This window comes from Bombus impatiens, unplaced genomic scaffold (genome assembly GCF_000188095.3).
Source record: "Bombus impatiens unplaced genomic scaffold, BIMP_2.2 scf_0899, whole genome shotgun sequence".
In the NCBI taxonomy this organism is placed as follows: Eukaryota; Metazoa; Arthropoda; class Insecta; order Hymenoptera; family Apidae; genus Bombus; species Bombus impatiens.
Window position 1 is genome coordinate 634,455 of NT_177318.1, and position 16,096 is coordinate 650,550.

The window sequence follows — 16,096 nt, forward strand, 5'->3', positions numbered from 1 at the left end:
TTTGCATATGTATGATCGAATAGAAATAAGAAGAATCGAAGGTCCGGTAAAGAAAGATTTGACTAATCGTGGGTGTCACGTTTATTTTTTCCTTACTTTTAACAAACAAGTAAAATCTATTGTTAGGACAATTTTAGACAAAGGTATTGATCATTCGAATATAGGAAATATTATAGAAATGTTCCAAGATCATAGGTGCAGTTAATTACAGTACCGAAAATACATATATAGAACGTGAAATATAGAAAAAAATACGTATTTAAACGTGAAAACTTCAGGAACGTGAAGGGGAACGATAAATTAAGAAAAATGTCCTGCAGAGATTTGCTTGCTTTCGCTTCATTTTGAAGAAGATCGCGAAGAAAGAAACAAAAACGTTTTCGTTTTCTCACTCATTTATTTACACTTGTTTATTTATGTTATCATCTATTCAACGAAGATGAGATCGAATCGTAGCTGCGGTCCGTCAAATTCCTTATTTCCTTATTCCAATTCCTTATTCCAATTATAACTATCACTGTTAAATGTAATGCTTGCGTTACCACAAGGGGCCAGCATTTTAAACAATGTCTTCATTAAATCTTATCTCAATAGATATTAATCGGCAGCATAAAATTCTCTCTAATTTACAAATTAAAAATTCTAGTTCCTCATATATATTTCTTATAATTGCAATACTAAACTCGTTCGTCTCTATCTCTTTATCGTGCATAACAATTCTTTATCGCAACGTTATTAATTATAAGATCAAACGTATAACCGTATACAATTCCTGCGACGATCCATCGGCTTATCCTTCCTTCGTGAGAAAAGAATTACGAGCTATTTTCCGGAGCCGGAACAGAATTAAACGACCTTAACAAAACACGCAACGAAAAGCCGCGTTTTCCCTCTATGCATTTATTATAATTTCTTTGCTGAATGTGTAATGTCCCGATCTTTTATACGAAATAACAGCTCTTCCCCCGATCCGTTCCCGTAAATTTCCTCTTAGATCATCCGTGCAATCAACCGTGTGTAATTTACTTTGGACTCGCCGTGCACGGTTTTATTATCAACCGTCCCTTTGTAATTTGTTATTCGATAAAACACAGGATGGGAGGAGCTTTTCCTTTTTCTTCGTGTCCATCGCGCTCTTGCCACCACGAAAACTGCAGAAATTCCCTTTTACCGTAATTATCATCCGCGAAACCTCGGGGCTCAAAGTTCTCTTTCTAGTCGTCGAAAAAACGCGAAGACGGTTTTCACAATGCGTTATAAAGCGCGCGTAACATGTCCGCCGCTCGTTACAGTTTGCCCAATAAAGAGCACAAAGAATATCCTTTCACGCGGATCCATTATGGCGTTCGTGAACGCATTGAAGTCTCGTTTCGCGACGCTTAAAAATAGACGGTAATGGTTTTCGCGTAAAGCCCAGCCGACTCTTAATTATTAACACTTCATAACAATGCCCGTAATAAAGTACGTTGGCGTGTACGTGTCTATATGTTGATTATCGCAATACGCGCGTTGCGACGAAATGTCCTGAAGGAATTGTTAGGGAGCGTTTGGAACGAGTTTAAATTTAAACGTAGACGCCTGGAACGTCTCGTTTCGCGCGGATTTTAGCAACACTACCGTTGAATTCCGCCAGAAGACTTTTAGGCAACTAATAATAGTATTCGCACGCTTATGAAGATCTTTTCTTTAGGTGTTTAAGGGCTTGGTTATTTTAAGTTACTGTCTACAGGGTTGGAGTCCTCAGATTTGAGACAATGTTAGAAGTTACCGCGAAGTAACTGTATTTTTTCTTTACATTGGTACAGCAAAGTCGATATAAAAATTCTCCTTTGAGAAACAATTAATTGTAGCAGTATTTTACTGTCTATCGATTACGATATGTAGTAGAAATACAAACAGTTTTAATTACCAAAAGCAAGAGGTGTTGCCTACATTTGAAATGTTCGAAAACTCGTTTCTAATTAAGTCTTGCTGTATTAGTTTTACTAAAAAATTTATGGCTCGCTGCCAAGCCCAACTTATTCTTTTATCGATTAGCCTCGTTAAACTGCAAATGCTTAATAGAATTATCAAATATTTACTAAGCATCGTATATATTTATCGACCTACGATAAACCTAATTTTTGTTACTGTTTAAATTAATCAAATTCTATATCCTCCATTGTTAAATATATTAAATACGGCTATCAATATCTAAATCAGTACACTTCCATTTCAATATCTTCGGACTATCCGTATTCCGAATATGTAGCCAATTATAATCTACGCCACAAAATAAATCAAATTCTACTTTATCGTACAAAATAACACTTTTAATAACATTTTTTATCTTCTTCAAATATAAATAATTGGTTCAACGGTCGTGCTAATCTTACCACGTATGCACGTATATTGACAGGACAAACAAGCAAGAAAATAACGAATATAATTCGCATTTACTACATCAAATTATTTTTCATCGATATGATATATTCAAATAATTTCCTTTCAGATCGCAATTATAACCAAGCGTATGATTAACGTTTTATCGATGGACACGTTTATGATGAATAACGACCTATTACCATTTATTGCCACGGGCATTTAAACAAAAATGAGGAAGAAGGTCGATCGCTTCCCTCAAATTGTTTAATGAGAAACAAAGCACTCTCGATATCTACGTACCATAATACAATAATTTTTTATAAGACCCTAATGGACGTTCCTCGTCGTTGGTATAGTATTAACATTATCTTCCGATATTCAGTCTTCTATCAGAGTTTTATAACACAAAATTTAACAAATGTAAAAATGAAGCAAAATAGAACTCTACCTTGTTCTACATTTGTTTTCTATTAGTGTGATGACAGTTTTATGGTAACAATCGTGTAGTACATAGCATCGAATTTTATCGTACAACATTCGATGGCTCAATAACTTGTTATGGTAATAAAAACTTATCGTTAAACAATTTATTAAAAAATTAATTATTCGCTGTGCGAACAGAAGGAAAATTACAACAAGTTTTATTATCGTTCGACCATTGTTGTTCGAACAATGACAAATTTCGGAAATTTCTTTATTGTCGACAGAAAAATGAACAAATAACACAGGAATTACGTGAAAATGTTATAAAAATTGTCACTGAAAGAGCACGCATTTGTAAAGCAGCTAGAGATGGCCGTTTCGTCATTATCGTACTTCACAGATAATTGTAATAAAACGATAAATTATTGATAAACGACATATCTATCTTATTTCGTTTAAAAATTCTTTAAAAACAGGGCGACAAAACTTCGTTCGTATCGTCATGCATATATACAACTACCATCAAAAACATCAACGAAACAATCACCAAACCGGCTCTATCTATTCTACAAAGGCGAGTTTCGCAGCAGCATGGTACTTAATCCGTCGATCGAAATAATCTCGTCGTGTATGCACGTTTGCATCGTTTCGTCAAGGAATCGGGAAAGTAACGAGTGCACTCCCTCTCCGCAAAAGAAGAGAGGCTCGCTCGAGGTGTTTTGAAACGTATGGAGGTTGCCGAAGGAACGGTCGAACAGATATTCCGGTTCGTGAATAAACTGCCGATGGCAAGGCCACAACTAACGGCCGCCAGACTGGCGTCGATAATCCTGCTGCCGTTTTGCACACACGTTCAACAATCCACGCACCGTTCCACCTCCGCTTCGCGCGGCTTCCTCTTTTGCCCTCTTCTTTTATCTTCATCGCACGGTGTATCATAATTCGATTTTACGACGTCGACGACACCTTCGAGATCGCGGTTGCGATCCGCTCGAGAAAAAGCAACGTGCCCTCCGGTACTTAAAAATTTGTGACTCGCGTTTCACGGACATCTTCATTCGAAACCGATTACCTACTCAACTTGTCGGTTAATTAATTCGACCCGCAGCGAGTATTTGGTTGCTTCCGCCATGATTCCGGCATCGTGATAAGTCACAAAGTGGATTTTAATTCAATTTTACTGTCAGAGACGCTGTCAGAGACGTTTTCATGGCCACGTTTAACGCATCGATAAAAGAAACCCTTTTTTGGAGAAGCTCGCGACTCGAACAAGTTCCTTCGTGCTCTTTCGTTTCTCCTTTTTCTTTCGGTCGTTTTTTCGGCAGATTTCTTGCTGGTTTTTTTTAGCAGGTTGCAAGAACAACTTCATTTTGTTAGCGTGATATTCTTGTTCCAGTGTTCGAGTTGTTGGTATATTACTTATACCGATCATCATACATTTTGTATTTTCGGTCGATTTAATTAATTTGGTTAAAGATAAAAAATTGATTTATCTGTAAAAAAATATGTAAACTTCTTTCTAGAAGATAAAGGTAGGATGTAATTAATTTGTGAAATTAATACGAAGGGAATATTGAGAAATTATTTGCGAAATCGGCAGCTGTGTAGTTATTGGAAAAATGATATCTAGTGAAATTCTAAAAATCAGCTGCAATGATTGCATTGGCAAATTTTTAATCATTTGTATTGTCACCGCTATCGTATTTCTCAATATTCGATATTGCGGATAAGATATTTGACCGAGCAATTAGCTAATGTTGAAACGTCAAGATAACCATACTGACTCAGATCACACAAATATATCACGTGAATGAGATATGATTGAATCCGCTTTCGCGATAATTGCACTCGAAACGCTCAAACATACTCTCGACAAGATCACCTGTCAGAGCAACTCGTGAAATCAATAGGTTACATGAAATTTATGTTTTAAAATACAAAAAAAATGAAGATGATAAATTATAACGAAAGAAAGTTACCATTGGATATGATCGCTATTAATTATTAAGATGAATAAATGGTTTCAAGAAAATGTACGATATAATAAAAAGAGAAGAAAACGCTGAGTCCTCCGTGAAATCAGGAGGTTAATGAAAAATAGATACGAGCGTTTAAAATAAGATTTTTTAAATAAACCGTACTATCGATACAGATTTTATTTGAAATATGCAATAATAATAGAACAAAATTAATACTACATACTTCATTTGAGTATTTATCAAATCCAGATACAAATTTAACAGAAACTAACGAAAGATGAGAAAGAAAAATTGTAAAGATCCTATATGTCCAACAAATCGACAACCTCCAAGGTACTTGAAAATAATTGTAAAAGTGGTATGAATATTTTTCATGCAAAGATTGTATCGTTTAAGGCATCGCACTACGAGTAACAGCAAATCAAAGGATCGAACAACTACATCAAGAAAACGCAGTCGCGCAACGAGTTGTAGAAAGTACTTTAGATAATCTTTGCGTTGCATTTTTTTTTTTTTGTGATTTTGCAACTTCAACAATTATTTTCTTATGGTTATGCGACGAAGATATAAACTACATGATTTATAAATAAAAAGGTATGTTCTACGAATAAAGATTTTCATTTGATTTCCAGCAAAATGTGCCAAGCTTCGAGATCGACCGTAGAAAGTTCAACATCGATGTCGAGGACACGGTGAGAGGGTGATAAATAAATTATAGTCTTTGTTGCAGCCACCTGCATATTTTGCATGGAGCATCGTAGCGACAGATCCTTTACAATCTTGCATTCTTTAAGATCCTCATTCCCATGCCATTTCAGTGATTCACAGAATACCTACTACAATCGTTAAGATTAACACGTTACTTAATATAATAAACACGCATGGATTTCGAAATGCGATTAAATGTACTTAGAATCGCTCGTAATTATTCTATATCAACATGTCGAATAATATTATACTCATCATGCATTTTAATAACATTATATAACACCCGTTTTAAGATGTTGGAGAAGTAAATGTAGGAAGAACTAATGGTTCGCTTGGAAAATATTTTTTCATGTACCGTTTAAGTGAAATAAGTGTAAGAGAAGGTCAAAGTGTAAAATTTAGTACAATTGATATTTTCTGATTCTACTATAATTTCTTTATTCGAATACTAGTCAATATAAAACATATGTAGAAGAAGATATTAACTTCTATGATTTTAAACACTAAATACCTAATAAAATCGCAGTTATCAATTTTTACATAAAATTCGAGTAAAACTTGTCTTAAACTATAAAGTTTGTCTGTGTTAGAATAATTATGAGCGTTATTGTGCATGCGTCGAACTAGAAAGGACTTTCTTCCTAATTCATAAGCATTTAACTTTTGAACCACAGTACAAGAAGCAGAGAATCGATAAAATCATGCAGGTCGAGGTCGATCTGTTGTAGATCGCGCAAAAAAAGAGTCTGCCACTGTCGCAGAATACGAGAAGCTCGCAAGCAAGCAAGTCCGCCAAGAAAGAAAAAGCGCATAAGATCTCGATGTAAAACGTTGAAAAAGAACCAAACGCCTCTCTGTATATGCGTCAAAGGATCCAGTTCGCAAGATCTAAGGAAGAATTGCAAATGTCCATCGACGACGTGCCCAATGCTTTCAAAATATGATGATTGTTGCTGTATAAGAAAGAAGGTATGCAAAGCAACCAACTTTAATCAACAAAAGAAAGGCAGTATAGTCATCCATTATTTCTTATAAAAATAGTAACTTCGTATTATAATTCAAGAAAAAAATAATCTTCGTACTAATAACATAATTATAAGAGATTAAGTTTCTATTTTAGAGAAATAGAAGCAAGAAAGGAAACAATCCAAAAAATAAGCCAAGAAACAATCCAAAAAACGATCCAAAAACTAATGCAAATTCAAATCCTGGAAGAGGAAGATCGGCACGACAATGTCGCTGCAAATCACCTACATCAAAGTTAGGATCAATTAAATAACATATATATATATACATATATAAATCCTCCTTTATATCGCAAATGGAATAATATTTTTATAATTGACATTTAGTTCAAAGAGAAACATATTTGCAAGAGGACTATCCAATTTACGTAGGAAGCTACAACAATTTGAACTTCCTTTCCGTCGGTATGAAAAACTAATATGCAATGATAATAATCGAACAAATATGTCTATTAATATCTTGGTTTCAAACCTAGACATAATAGGAAACAAACATGCAGAACATGCACCGACCGATGCAACTCGAGAGTTTCTTCAAAGAACCGAAGTCAAAATGCGCCAGTAAGCATTTGCAAAACAAATGAGTAAGCAGGCGGTATTATATTATTGAAGTAAACTTATATTTTTTTTTTTTTTTTTTTTTAGGAGAGGAGGAAAGTGAAATTCTGCAAATAAGGGTAACAATGAATTGGTATTTCTGATAAATGTTTCGTTTGTATTTGCTTACAAAATCAATGTAAGTGCTCGAAGACTCGATGAACAAGCGAATGGATTTTGTCGTGCTGGATATCTCTCGCGTGTTTCAGAAACACGCTGAATTATACATACAAGAAGGCGTAGACGAACGAGCTGACCCACAGTTATGATTCGTAGGCTCGAGGCGAGAGAAAATTGTTCGTCACGAGTCTTTTGCATGTTGCCAGAACATTCGCCAGCATTGTAACGTATACAGTTACAGACAAGTGATTAATAGTGATCGAAAAACGCCTGCGTAGTATCGCACGACAAAAACCACTCGTTTGCATCGGGACTGAGAGATATCTTCGATTTACGAGCTAATGGCTTGTACGCTTAATAATTAAGTAATGCGAATATAAATTATAAATCGATAAATCATACGAAGGTATTAAGCAGCGTCCAGTGAGAATCATTTTTTGCAAGACCTTTGACGAACTAAGAATCTGCTTTATGCTAAGAAAAAAGAAAAAAGAAGTACATCGCCAAGCGGAGCATATAATATGAACGACAAGAACAATGAACAATCTATTCGATACTTTTAATTACGTCAACCAATACTATTCAATCCAAGATACGATACACAAAAATATAAAAATGAAATGAGTGTTTAAATATTAACGTATATCTTTTATTTTTACGATATTAAATAGTCCATATGCATAAAGAAGTTTCGTACATATCCGTAAGATACTGTTTTATAAGTATTCTAAAATCTATAAACCTGAGCTTTGAGAATTTCAAGATCGTTTTTTTTTTCAAATTAATATTCTTCTAACAATTAAATCTATAATCTGACACGCTACATCTTCGCAGATATGTCATGCCGCAATTCTGCAAATAAGTATCATAAATAGGTACAGCTGAAAAAATATAAAACTGTAATATCTGTAACAACAATCTACGTTTTTTATATCGTGTGTATTTCGTCTATAAATATAGTAAAATGTTCCATGTGACTCGCCCAAGGCAGTGATCGTAAATGAAGAAGAAAAATGTCATGATTATTTCACATACATACTCGAATACATATTGTATTCATTCATCATACAAACGACATTTTATTAAATACCTACACTATTTATACTGCATCAATCATCCTTTCTCCATTGAAACGAAATAAAAAACATCTCTGGAGCTTGTTTATTGTTAAAATATATGTATATCGTCGGTCTCTGAAGCACCAAGCTTCAAACATCCTGCTTCGATGCGAAGTTCTGTGATATAACGAATCGAGACGAAGCTCGCGGATGGTAAATTAAACTATTACGTAACATACTATGTTATCTTCAATACATTGGAATGATCAGTCTCTTCTCACAGAATTGGCTCTCAACCGCTTCTTAAACAGATTCAGCTGATTGTCAAGCCAAGCGAGGCAATCACATTTTTACATATGGCATGAGATATTTAATAAGAGTTTAAACAATTCGATTAAATAGGTGCTATAAGCGCCGATAATTGGCAAGTCTAATAAGGTATTTATCTCGATACCATCCCTGGTTCTCATTGTTAGGGAAAAGATACGTATACATGAAAATATAAATTCACCGTGTACTGCGTCTGTTCGCATTACGTAACTGCTTTTCAATTTCAAACTGTCTCAAATCTGCTCTCTGTAAGAAATCTTGACGTTCTAAATATCCGTCTTTACCTTTGTTGTGAGTACTAATTTCTTCCTCTAAATTTTCTTGTTTCTTATAATTGTCCCAATCCAACTTGGACTTTTCTAAAGTACTAATTTTCGCCTTTTTTCCTAATTGACCAAGGACAGAAGAAATACCTCCCAAACCAGCCCGTTTAAAACCTTTACCCCTTCCGGATCCTCTTCCTGCAGGAGGACCAGGGTTTCCTGTTTTCTCAGAATTTTCAGCAGAGGATAAAGATAGTCTTGCTTCCGCAGAGTCTATCGAGACTTCTTTCTCAACCTTCACTTCTTCACCAGCAAATTCAAATACCTTAGTTATCTTTACTTTTTCTTCAACTTTTGGCTTTTCTATGGGTGGTGATTTCTCTTTTGGTTTATTTGTCGCGCTTTGTGGCTTAGATTTAGGTACCGTCGCTTTAGAAATTAAAAATACAATAATGGGTAAAATAACAGCAATGTACGTATAATTCAGCAATGCTAATCGATTTATGGCTTAAATTATTTACCTGTATCCTTCATAAAGTCAGCCCAAAGAGAGTCAGCTCTCTTTTTCTCTTCTTCTTCTGTAAGTTCCTTTTTCTCTTTTGATCCTTCTTCTTCCTCTTCCTCCTCTAGCTTTTCATCAACCTCATCTTCTACTTTTTTTCTTGTCCTTCTCTGCTTCTTAATTTTAGACTTTACGACTTTGTTCTTTTTTCTTCCTCTTCTCTTTGTTGTTTCTCTTTTGTTTTCATCATTTTCATCCTCAGGACCACTTTCTGCATCACCTTCGGATTCTACTTCAGACACAGGCTCACTGTCTGCACCATCGGGAACATAATCTTCATCATCTTCATCAGAGTCAGAAGGCAATTGATGTTCCTCAGTCATACTTATATAATTAAAACTTTACTTTTATGATAACTATAAAGAAAGCATATTATATATTTATCGAATCCAATCTAAATTAATTAACACAGTGTCATTGTTTAATGTTCCATTATATTAACAAAGAGTTATTGAAAAATTTAAACCTATATTATTTGTAAAATAAAATTTTAGATATACACTTACTTTAAAAGCTTTCACAAGAATTTATACAGCATTTGTTAATAAAAAAAAGATAAACTTTTGGACTCAAATAATACACAAACAATTGTTTTCACAAAATAAACTTCATCGCGTTTCGTATACAAATATACAACCTAACCTCTTTAAAGTACGCAATTCCATTAATAATCGGAAGTCAATAACTTAGTTATTGATTATGGATATTGTAGTACTTACTTATTTTCTCAAAAACACGACCGATCGTGCTAAAAATTCAATTATACGACGAGCTACCTTCCGGAACGTTCGTTACAATATTCGTAACGTTATCTTTATTTCGTCGTTCGTCACTTAATCGTTGTATATTAAGAAACTTTGAATGAAATTTAGAACTATTTTAGAAACACACAAATGAAACATTACCACACGTGAGAAAGTCATGAAAAATTAACAACCGAAGAGTACGAATCGACTCACGATTCGCAAATGCGTTCGATGCATCTTGCCAGCCATATTTACTCGCTCATCGAGCGCCCTCTTTCGTGAAACTCTAAACTACAATATCCTGCGTGAATCTGCAAAAGTATATGTACTTATAAACAAATTACGCTCGCATTAGGAAAAATATTATAATTTAATAAGAAATAAACAATTCGACTTTATTATAAATAAAGTATCTTTTAAAAATTTTGCAAGCAACTTATATTTCACTCGGGGACAAATGCAATGTCGACATCTATGTGAAACTATGTCGATAACTGTAGGATACAACAGAGAATCAACGAATAATTTCGACTTATCTATCTATGTAATATTTTTACTTTTCATGTCTAGTTCCCACTTTTCTTTATTACAAATGATTCTTCATGTAAACTTAATAAGTATCCAAAGAAAAATGTTTATTAAATCTTCCATAATTTCTATCAAAGGCATAATTTCACTTCGATATTATTTACTTGTAACCATTCTTCGAAAAATAATAATTTAATAACAATTTAGTGGAATATTAATAATACTTATTTACGTATAATTATTTTTAATCATACAAAAGTAAAAAATATTTGTCGATACAATTATTATATTGAAATTAATCATATTGTAATCTCTTAAAAGTATTTTTAAAGTATTTTTAATTTATAGTATTTATTATGATATATTTGTATCTTTAAATATTATCATATACCTACAGTATATTGTTTCAGAATTAATTATTAAAATTATATCTGAGAACTAGTTTAATATTTTAGTGAATAAGAGTACCAATAAATCAATGTATCTTCATGAAATCTGAGATCACAGTAATTTTCACGCTTTTGAAATTCCGTCCTATACAAATGTTTAGTTACAAATATCTTGAGAAGTGAACATGGTCAATTACACGGAAAGGAGTCAAATTGCGAAGGAACTTTCACGAATCTGTCGAGCAATAAGTCAACTCCTGCTTTAGGATAAGTAGGATCAACTGGGTCACCGCAAACCTCCTATTACAGGATCCATTTCGAATCCTCCTTTCAACGAAATGGTCGACAGCCCGTTCACGAGGATTTAAACCGGATTAATAGATCAATCGGCCCTTACCTCCTACACGAAATCTTTGCAAGAGAAAAAAAAAAAATAGTAACACTGAGTAGAAAAGAGGAATAGAAAATTAATCTCATCATAAGACAAATACCTTTAATTTAATTCGATGATATAATTAAGATATGTATCTAGGATACTCACAAAAATTTGAAAGGAAATCTTTTTTTAAAGTAATTTCCAATTAGGAAAAAATTCGAAGCGAAATTAAGATTATGATAATAAAGAATATAGGAGATGATTAAAGATAGTTTTATACAAAGAGAAATCCATCGTGAAGAATTAACTAATTTTTCTCACTAAATGATTGTTGTTAATGAATTCTGTTAAGTAAATACTTTACTAAATTTTGTTACGATATAAAAAACTAGTAGTAAAAATCGAAGGATATAAAATAAGTTTTCTTTTTCATTATCTTCAAATCTTTCGTTCAATGTATAAAATTGGCTTTATTCTATACCATTCATAAACAATGAAATCATTGTGCATTGGTTGACGAAAATTTAATAAAAATTAAACTATACGTATTGCAAAGATTATCAAATTTTTACCAAAGAATTATCTTCTAATGAAATAAAAAAACTTTCACAAAATATTCATTTCTGAAATCAGTCTCAATTACATCTAACTTTCAATTCATGCATTTAATTATATTAAATAGGATTTTAGGGGACAATAACTGCTTAAAAAAACGAGACGGATATCCGGAAGAAAAACATTCGGAGCAAAGGTCAATTCCATAGGAAAAAAGCGCTATTCGTGGATATGCGCTTCAAAAGAGGATAGAAGAGGAAAGGATGGACCAGGTGGCTGCAGATGACGCAGAACTAGACGATTGGGCGAGAACTTTGAGGAAAAGCAAAAGAGGAGGCCGTGGCCAAGCCGAAGGAAGATGCTTTTACTGTTCAGAAAGCTCCGCCCGATTTTCAGAGGCGTCTCAAATCTCCCTCTTCCCTGTCAATGTTCCTTTTCTTTTCTCTTTCTTACGTTTCCTCTCAGCATCCTTCTCTTCGTCCTCCTCTTCGTCCTCCTCTTCTTGGCTAACAGTTTTGACGTACAATTAGTTTCGCGCGAGCGTCGCGAGCTATCGTGGCATTCCAATAATACAGATCGAAGAAAAAATCGAACTCGTCGGAAGAAAGACAAAGGTGAGGTGTCCCATCTTCAACCCTTGCAAAGTTTCAACGCTCGAAAAGGAATTGGTGCTCCGAAATTCTGCTTCGATCTCGTTATTATTTTTCTTTTTCTTTTGTTTTTTACGAACCAGTGAAGAAAATTACAACATATTCTTTGCCAAGGATTGCTTTACGTTCCATGTGTGCAGAATCTTCTATTGTCTGAATCTTAAGAAATCATCGCAAAGTTTCACACGCGAAAGGAATTTCTGTTGAAATTGACTCTGAACTTCTGCTTCGATCCCGTTAACATTTTACATCAATGAAGATTTTACATGATTTTAAACGAGTGAAGATAGTTAGTAACTCAAGAGTAATATCTTCATTCCCGAACAAGGCTGTCTTTAATTCCGTGTATTTACGTGAATAAGTTAGAATCTTCTTTTGCTTTTTTCTTTTTTTTTTTTTTTAATCTTAAGAAACTCGTTTGTTAAGAAACTTGTTCCCTGCAGATGCTGCTAAATGATTAAAATAGCTCGTTACGACATTGTAAATGCAAGGTTCGAAGGGAATTAATATGCAAGGATTTGCATAGTAAAATGAAGCAATTAATAATTGCAGAAAATGCCACGCAAGCGACGTGCTTCGACGCCGACGTTGGAAGTCGATGAAGAGGAATTCGTTTCGGAAGAAAAGTATAGTAAAGACGATTTGGACAGTCGTGCGCCAAGAAACGCGGCGAATGCGAGGGAACGGGCTCGGATGAGAGTACTCAGCAAGGCGTTTTGTAGATTAAAGACAACTTTACCTTGGGTACCGGCTGATACGAAGCTCAGCAAATTGGATACCCTTCGTTTAGCAGCTACTTACATTGCTCATCTTCGAGCGGTTCTGCGAGACGACGGGGATGCGCACTCGGAGACAACCAGATCCTTATCTTTGGCGTTGGTAAGTTTTATTTGTGCAATTTGGTTTAATTGTTTTGATAAACGACTGAACAGATGTTTATGTTAATCGAAACGCGTGTGATAGAATTTGATGTAACGTAGCCTAGTATGGTTTTTAATTTATTACTTAGTGTGTTCTGAAAGTTTTCCACTGTAATTGTTTTTTTTTTATTTTTTTAATTTTAATGTAAGTTATTATTGGCTTTCTGCTTTTTCGCATGTATTATCTTATCCACTGTTTTCTTTTTCTTTCGTGTATTCTTCACGATTGCTTCGCAATTCAGGAAACAGTCGTTTCTTTTTTACTTTGTAATTTTCTTTATTTGCTTACTGTGTTTCTCCTGCTTCTTTCGATACGTACGATCAATGTCTCTTTATCTTGTCTGATCAGCTTCTAAAAATTAGTTTTCCACCGACTATCGCCCTTTTGGGTGTCCTAAATAGATCGTAGTCATTAATGTGGATATTTTTACTTCTTATGATTGAAGAGTTTCAGTCGTAAAAGAGGATGATCTGTACAAGTAAACATACAAACCGAAGGATTTTCGGAGCTCCGAAGTATTTTAGACAATACGAAATTGTCATTATTTCAGAATGGGTTTTACAAGCGAATGTACTAGAAGATACGTGTAAGATGACGCGTAACACGCGAATATGTCGATGTTGATAAAAATATGAAGATTTTTATTTGACTCTGTGATCATTCGTATTGTATACATAGCATACATAGTATTGTAAAAATTAACAGGTTCTTTTTTATTTTTAATGTTCAAAGTTACTTGCCTTAAACATTGTTATTATACAAATTTTGGAACTACATTAACCGTCTAAAAATAAGCGGAGCAAATTGTCGAGTTTTCTGCATAATTGCGATTTTCAGTGTCACGATTACGAGTTCGTAAAATAACAGAGAATCCAGGTGGATCCAGTCGGCGTCACAACGCGTCGTCTTCGCAGACACGTTCTCTGTTTATGTCTCTCCAGGTGGATCGAATCACCCTCAAAGCTTCTACCCGTCTTTAGTTAGTTCCATTATTTGGAGAACAACCGTTTATTCCTTTTGCATTACGGGCCAATCGAATTTACATCCTTCTTCTTATTTTTACGACCGACCAAAATTGTTCTTTAATAAAAGAAAGATTGAAAATAATTTAAGGTAGCATAAAAAAAATTATAGTAAAAAATTGTTTAACTTCAAATTGAACGTTCATTTTATTAGAAAATCGTCAGATAAAATTTGTAACGCGCACAAGGAGAACGTTTTTCGACGATACGAGCTTCTCGAGTTCGCTTTAACGTTTCTTCGATCGAAAGAATGGACAATTTCAAAGGAAGCTTTGACTAAATTTTTTCTCAATATTTTTTATAGTCTTGGCCGTTTGCTCTTCAAGGTGGGAACGCTTCTATGTTGATGAACAACAGTTGCAACGTATCATCGTCAACGTCATCTAGTTCTAATCAGTACCGTGGTCAGCAGGGAAACCATGAGATCCAGAATTTCCATCATTCTGGACATCAGAGCGTGTCACTGCGTCACAATCACGAGCCACAACTTTCCTATTTCTAATACGTCTGTCAGTGAAGATATCAAAGAGAATATCGTGAGAAATAAAAGAAGAACGTTTTGCTCGCCAACGAGAAGTTTCTTCGTTTACAAAAGTACTAATAATCGAGAAAATCTATTTATTGCAGAGTGCCTTATTATTCTGCTATTTATTTATCTACTCATTTATGTTTGAAAATCGATTATTATAATATATAGATATCGTAAATATCATTGTAACCAAAGCACAAGTGCTAGTCCAATAAAGTATTTCTATAAATTATAAACTACGATGGTTATATATTTTCAAACTTCTTCTCCCGTAATTAATTTATTTAACTTGGAAATGAAAATCTGAGACGTAATTTTATTAATAAATGCATGATTATGATGATATTTTACGATCAACTTAACAAACCTGTAAAAGTTGGAGAATTTTTATGCCAGTTTAAATAAAAGTTTTAATATGTATTTCGAATAATAAAAAAAAAAGGATGGGAAAATATTAAAATTAATCGATTGATATTGAAATTAATTTTCATTTAATTGAACTTTATCTAAAAAATTTAAATGACACGATAATATAGAAATAATATGATAACTTATTCGAGAAGATAGCGCGATTATGTTTTATCTATAATTACTTTCGTATACTATATTACTTTAACGTAATTAATAATTTAATATCACGAAGCCGAGATTTCGTTTAATCTCGGAAATTCAAAAAATTATCATTAAAATAGCATTCCGTTTAATTCCGAAGATATTAATTCCGCGGAAATTTCGAACTGTGGTTGGAAAAATTTATGCTGCTTCCGGAATGGAAACAGAGGAAGGACGTGGTAAGAAAAGAAGGATAAAGAACGTTAAGTTAAATAAACAGCCCGAAGGGCTTTTTGTATAAACCCAAAACTAAAATAATATATCTCGTTCCATCTACAAATCGACCGAGGTTGGGCGTATCGTTTAGGTCCCTCATATGTCAATACAAACCATTTCTCG

At 33.8% G+C, this 16,096-nt stretch overlaps 3 protein-coding genes across 5 annotated transcripts; 2 read left to right on the plus strand and 1 right to left on the minus strand.

Annotated features, from left to right (window-relative positions):
• Positions 1 to 377: 377 nt before the first annotated feature.
• Positions 378 to 10,457, minus strand: LOC100741035 (craniofacial development protein 1). Of its 3 annotated transcripts, XR_004462577.1 has the most exons (4): positions 10,149 to 10,457; positions 9,389 to 9,785; positions 8,311 to 9,296; positions 378 to 4,280 (listed from the first exon to the last, which is right to left on the minus strand). XR_004462577.1 is itself a non-coding variant. In XM_012390901.3 (3 exons), exons 2-3 carry the CDS (start codon positions 9,750 to 9,752, stop codon positions 8,782 to 8,784), a joined length of 879 nt encoding a protein of 292 aa, XP_012246324.1. In that variant the 5' UTR covers positions 9,753 to 9,785; positions 10,149 to 10,457; the 3' UTR covers positions 7,194 to 8,781. The 3 variants fall into 3 exon arrangements, 2 of the variants coding, with proteins under 2 accessions (XP_012246324.1, XP_033179202.1); XM_012390901.3 differs by lacking the exon at positions 378 to 4,280 and having other exon boundaries at positions 7,194 to 9,296; XM_033323311.1 differs by lacking the exons at positions 378 to 4,280; positions 10,149 to 10,457 and adding an exon at positions 9,936 to 10,125 and having other exon boundaries at positions 7,194 to 9,296.
• On the plus strand, positions 4,623 to 7,685 carry LOC112213649 (transcription elongation factor B polypeptide 3-like). The gene is made up of 7 exons (XM_024370703.2): positions 4,623 to 5,099; positions 5,163 to 5,243; positions 5,399 to 5,458; positions 6,149 to 6,443; positions 6,595 to 6,734; positions 6,827 to 7,060; positions 7,145 to 7,685. The coding sequence occupies exons 1-7, from the start codon at positions 5,044 to 5,046 to the stop codon at positions 7,158 to 7,160; spliced, it is 882 nt and encodes a 293-aa protein (XP_024226471.1). The 5' UTR covers positions 4,623 to 5,043; the 3' UTR covers positions 7,161 to 7,685.
• Positions 10,458 to 12,481: 2,024 nt separating the features above from the next.
• On the plus strand, positions 12,482 to 15,535 carry LOC100741271 (transcription factor 21). Its single transcript, XM_003492922.4, has 3 exons — positions 12,482 to 12,637; positions 13,226 to 13,552; positions 14,921 to 15,535. The coding sequence occupies exons 2-3, from the start codon at positions 13,229 to 13,231 to the stop codon at positions 15,116 to 15,118; spliced, it is 522 nt and encodes a 173-aa protein (XP_003492970.1). The 5' UTR covers positions 12,482 to 12,637; positions 13,226 to 13,228; the 3' UTR covers positions 15,119 to 15,535.
• Positions 15,536 to 16,096: the final 561 nt, after the last annotated feature.

Coding starts and splice junctions, on each gene's coding strand:
- LOC112213649 (XM_024370703.2), top strand. CDS start 5,044: ATGAGAAAGAAAAATTGTAAAGATCCTATATGTCCAACAAATCGACAA. Junction 5,244..5,398: donor CGCGCAACGAGTTGTAGAAA/GTACTTTAGATA, acceptor TTTGATTTCCAG/CAAAATGTGCCAAGCTTCGA. Junction 6,735..6,826: donor TGCAAATCACCTACATCAAA/GTTAGGATCAAT, acceptor ATTGACATTTAG/TTCAAAGAGAAACATATTTG.
- LOC100741035 (XM_012390901.3), bottom strand. CDS start 9,752: ATGACTGAGGAACATCAATTGCCTTCTGACTCTGATGAAGATGATGAA. Junction 9,297..9,388: donor TGACTTTATGAAGGATACAG/GTAAATAATTTA, acceptor TAATTTCTAAAG/CGACGGTACCTAAATCTAAG.
- LOC100741271 (XM_003492922.4), top strand. CDS start 13,229: ATGCCACGCAAGCGACGTGCTTCGACGCCGACGTTGGAAGTCGATGAA. Junction 13,553..14,920: donor GATCCTTATCTTTGGCGTTG/GTAAGTTTTATT, acceptor TATTTTTTATAG/TCTTGGCCGTTTGCTCTTCA.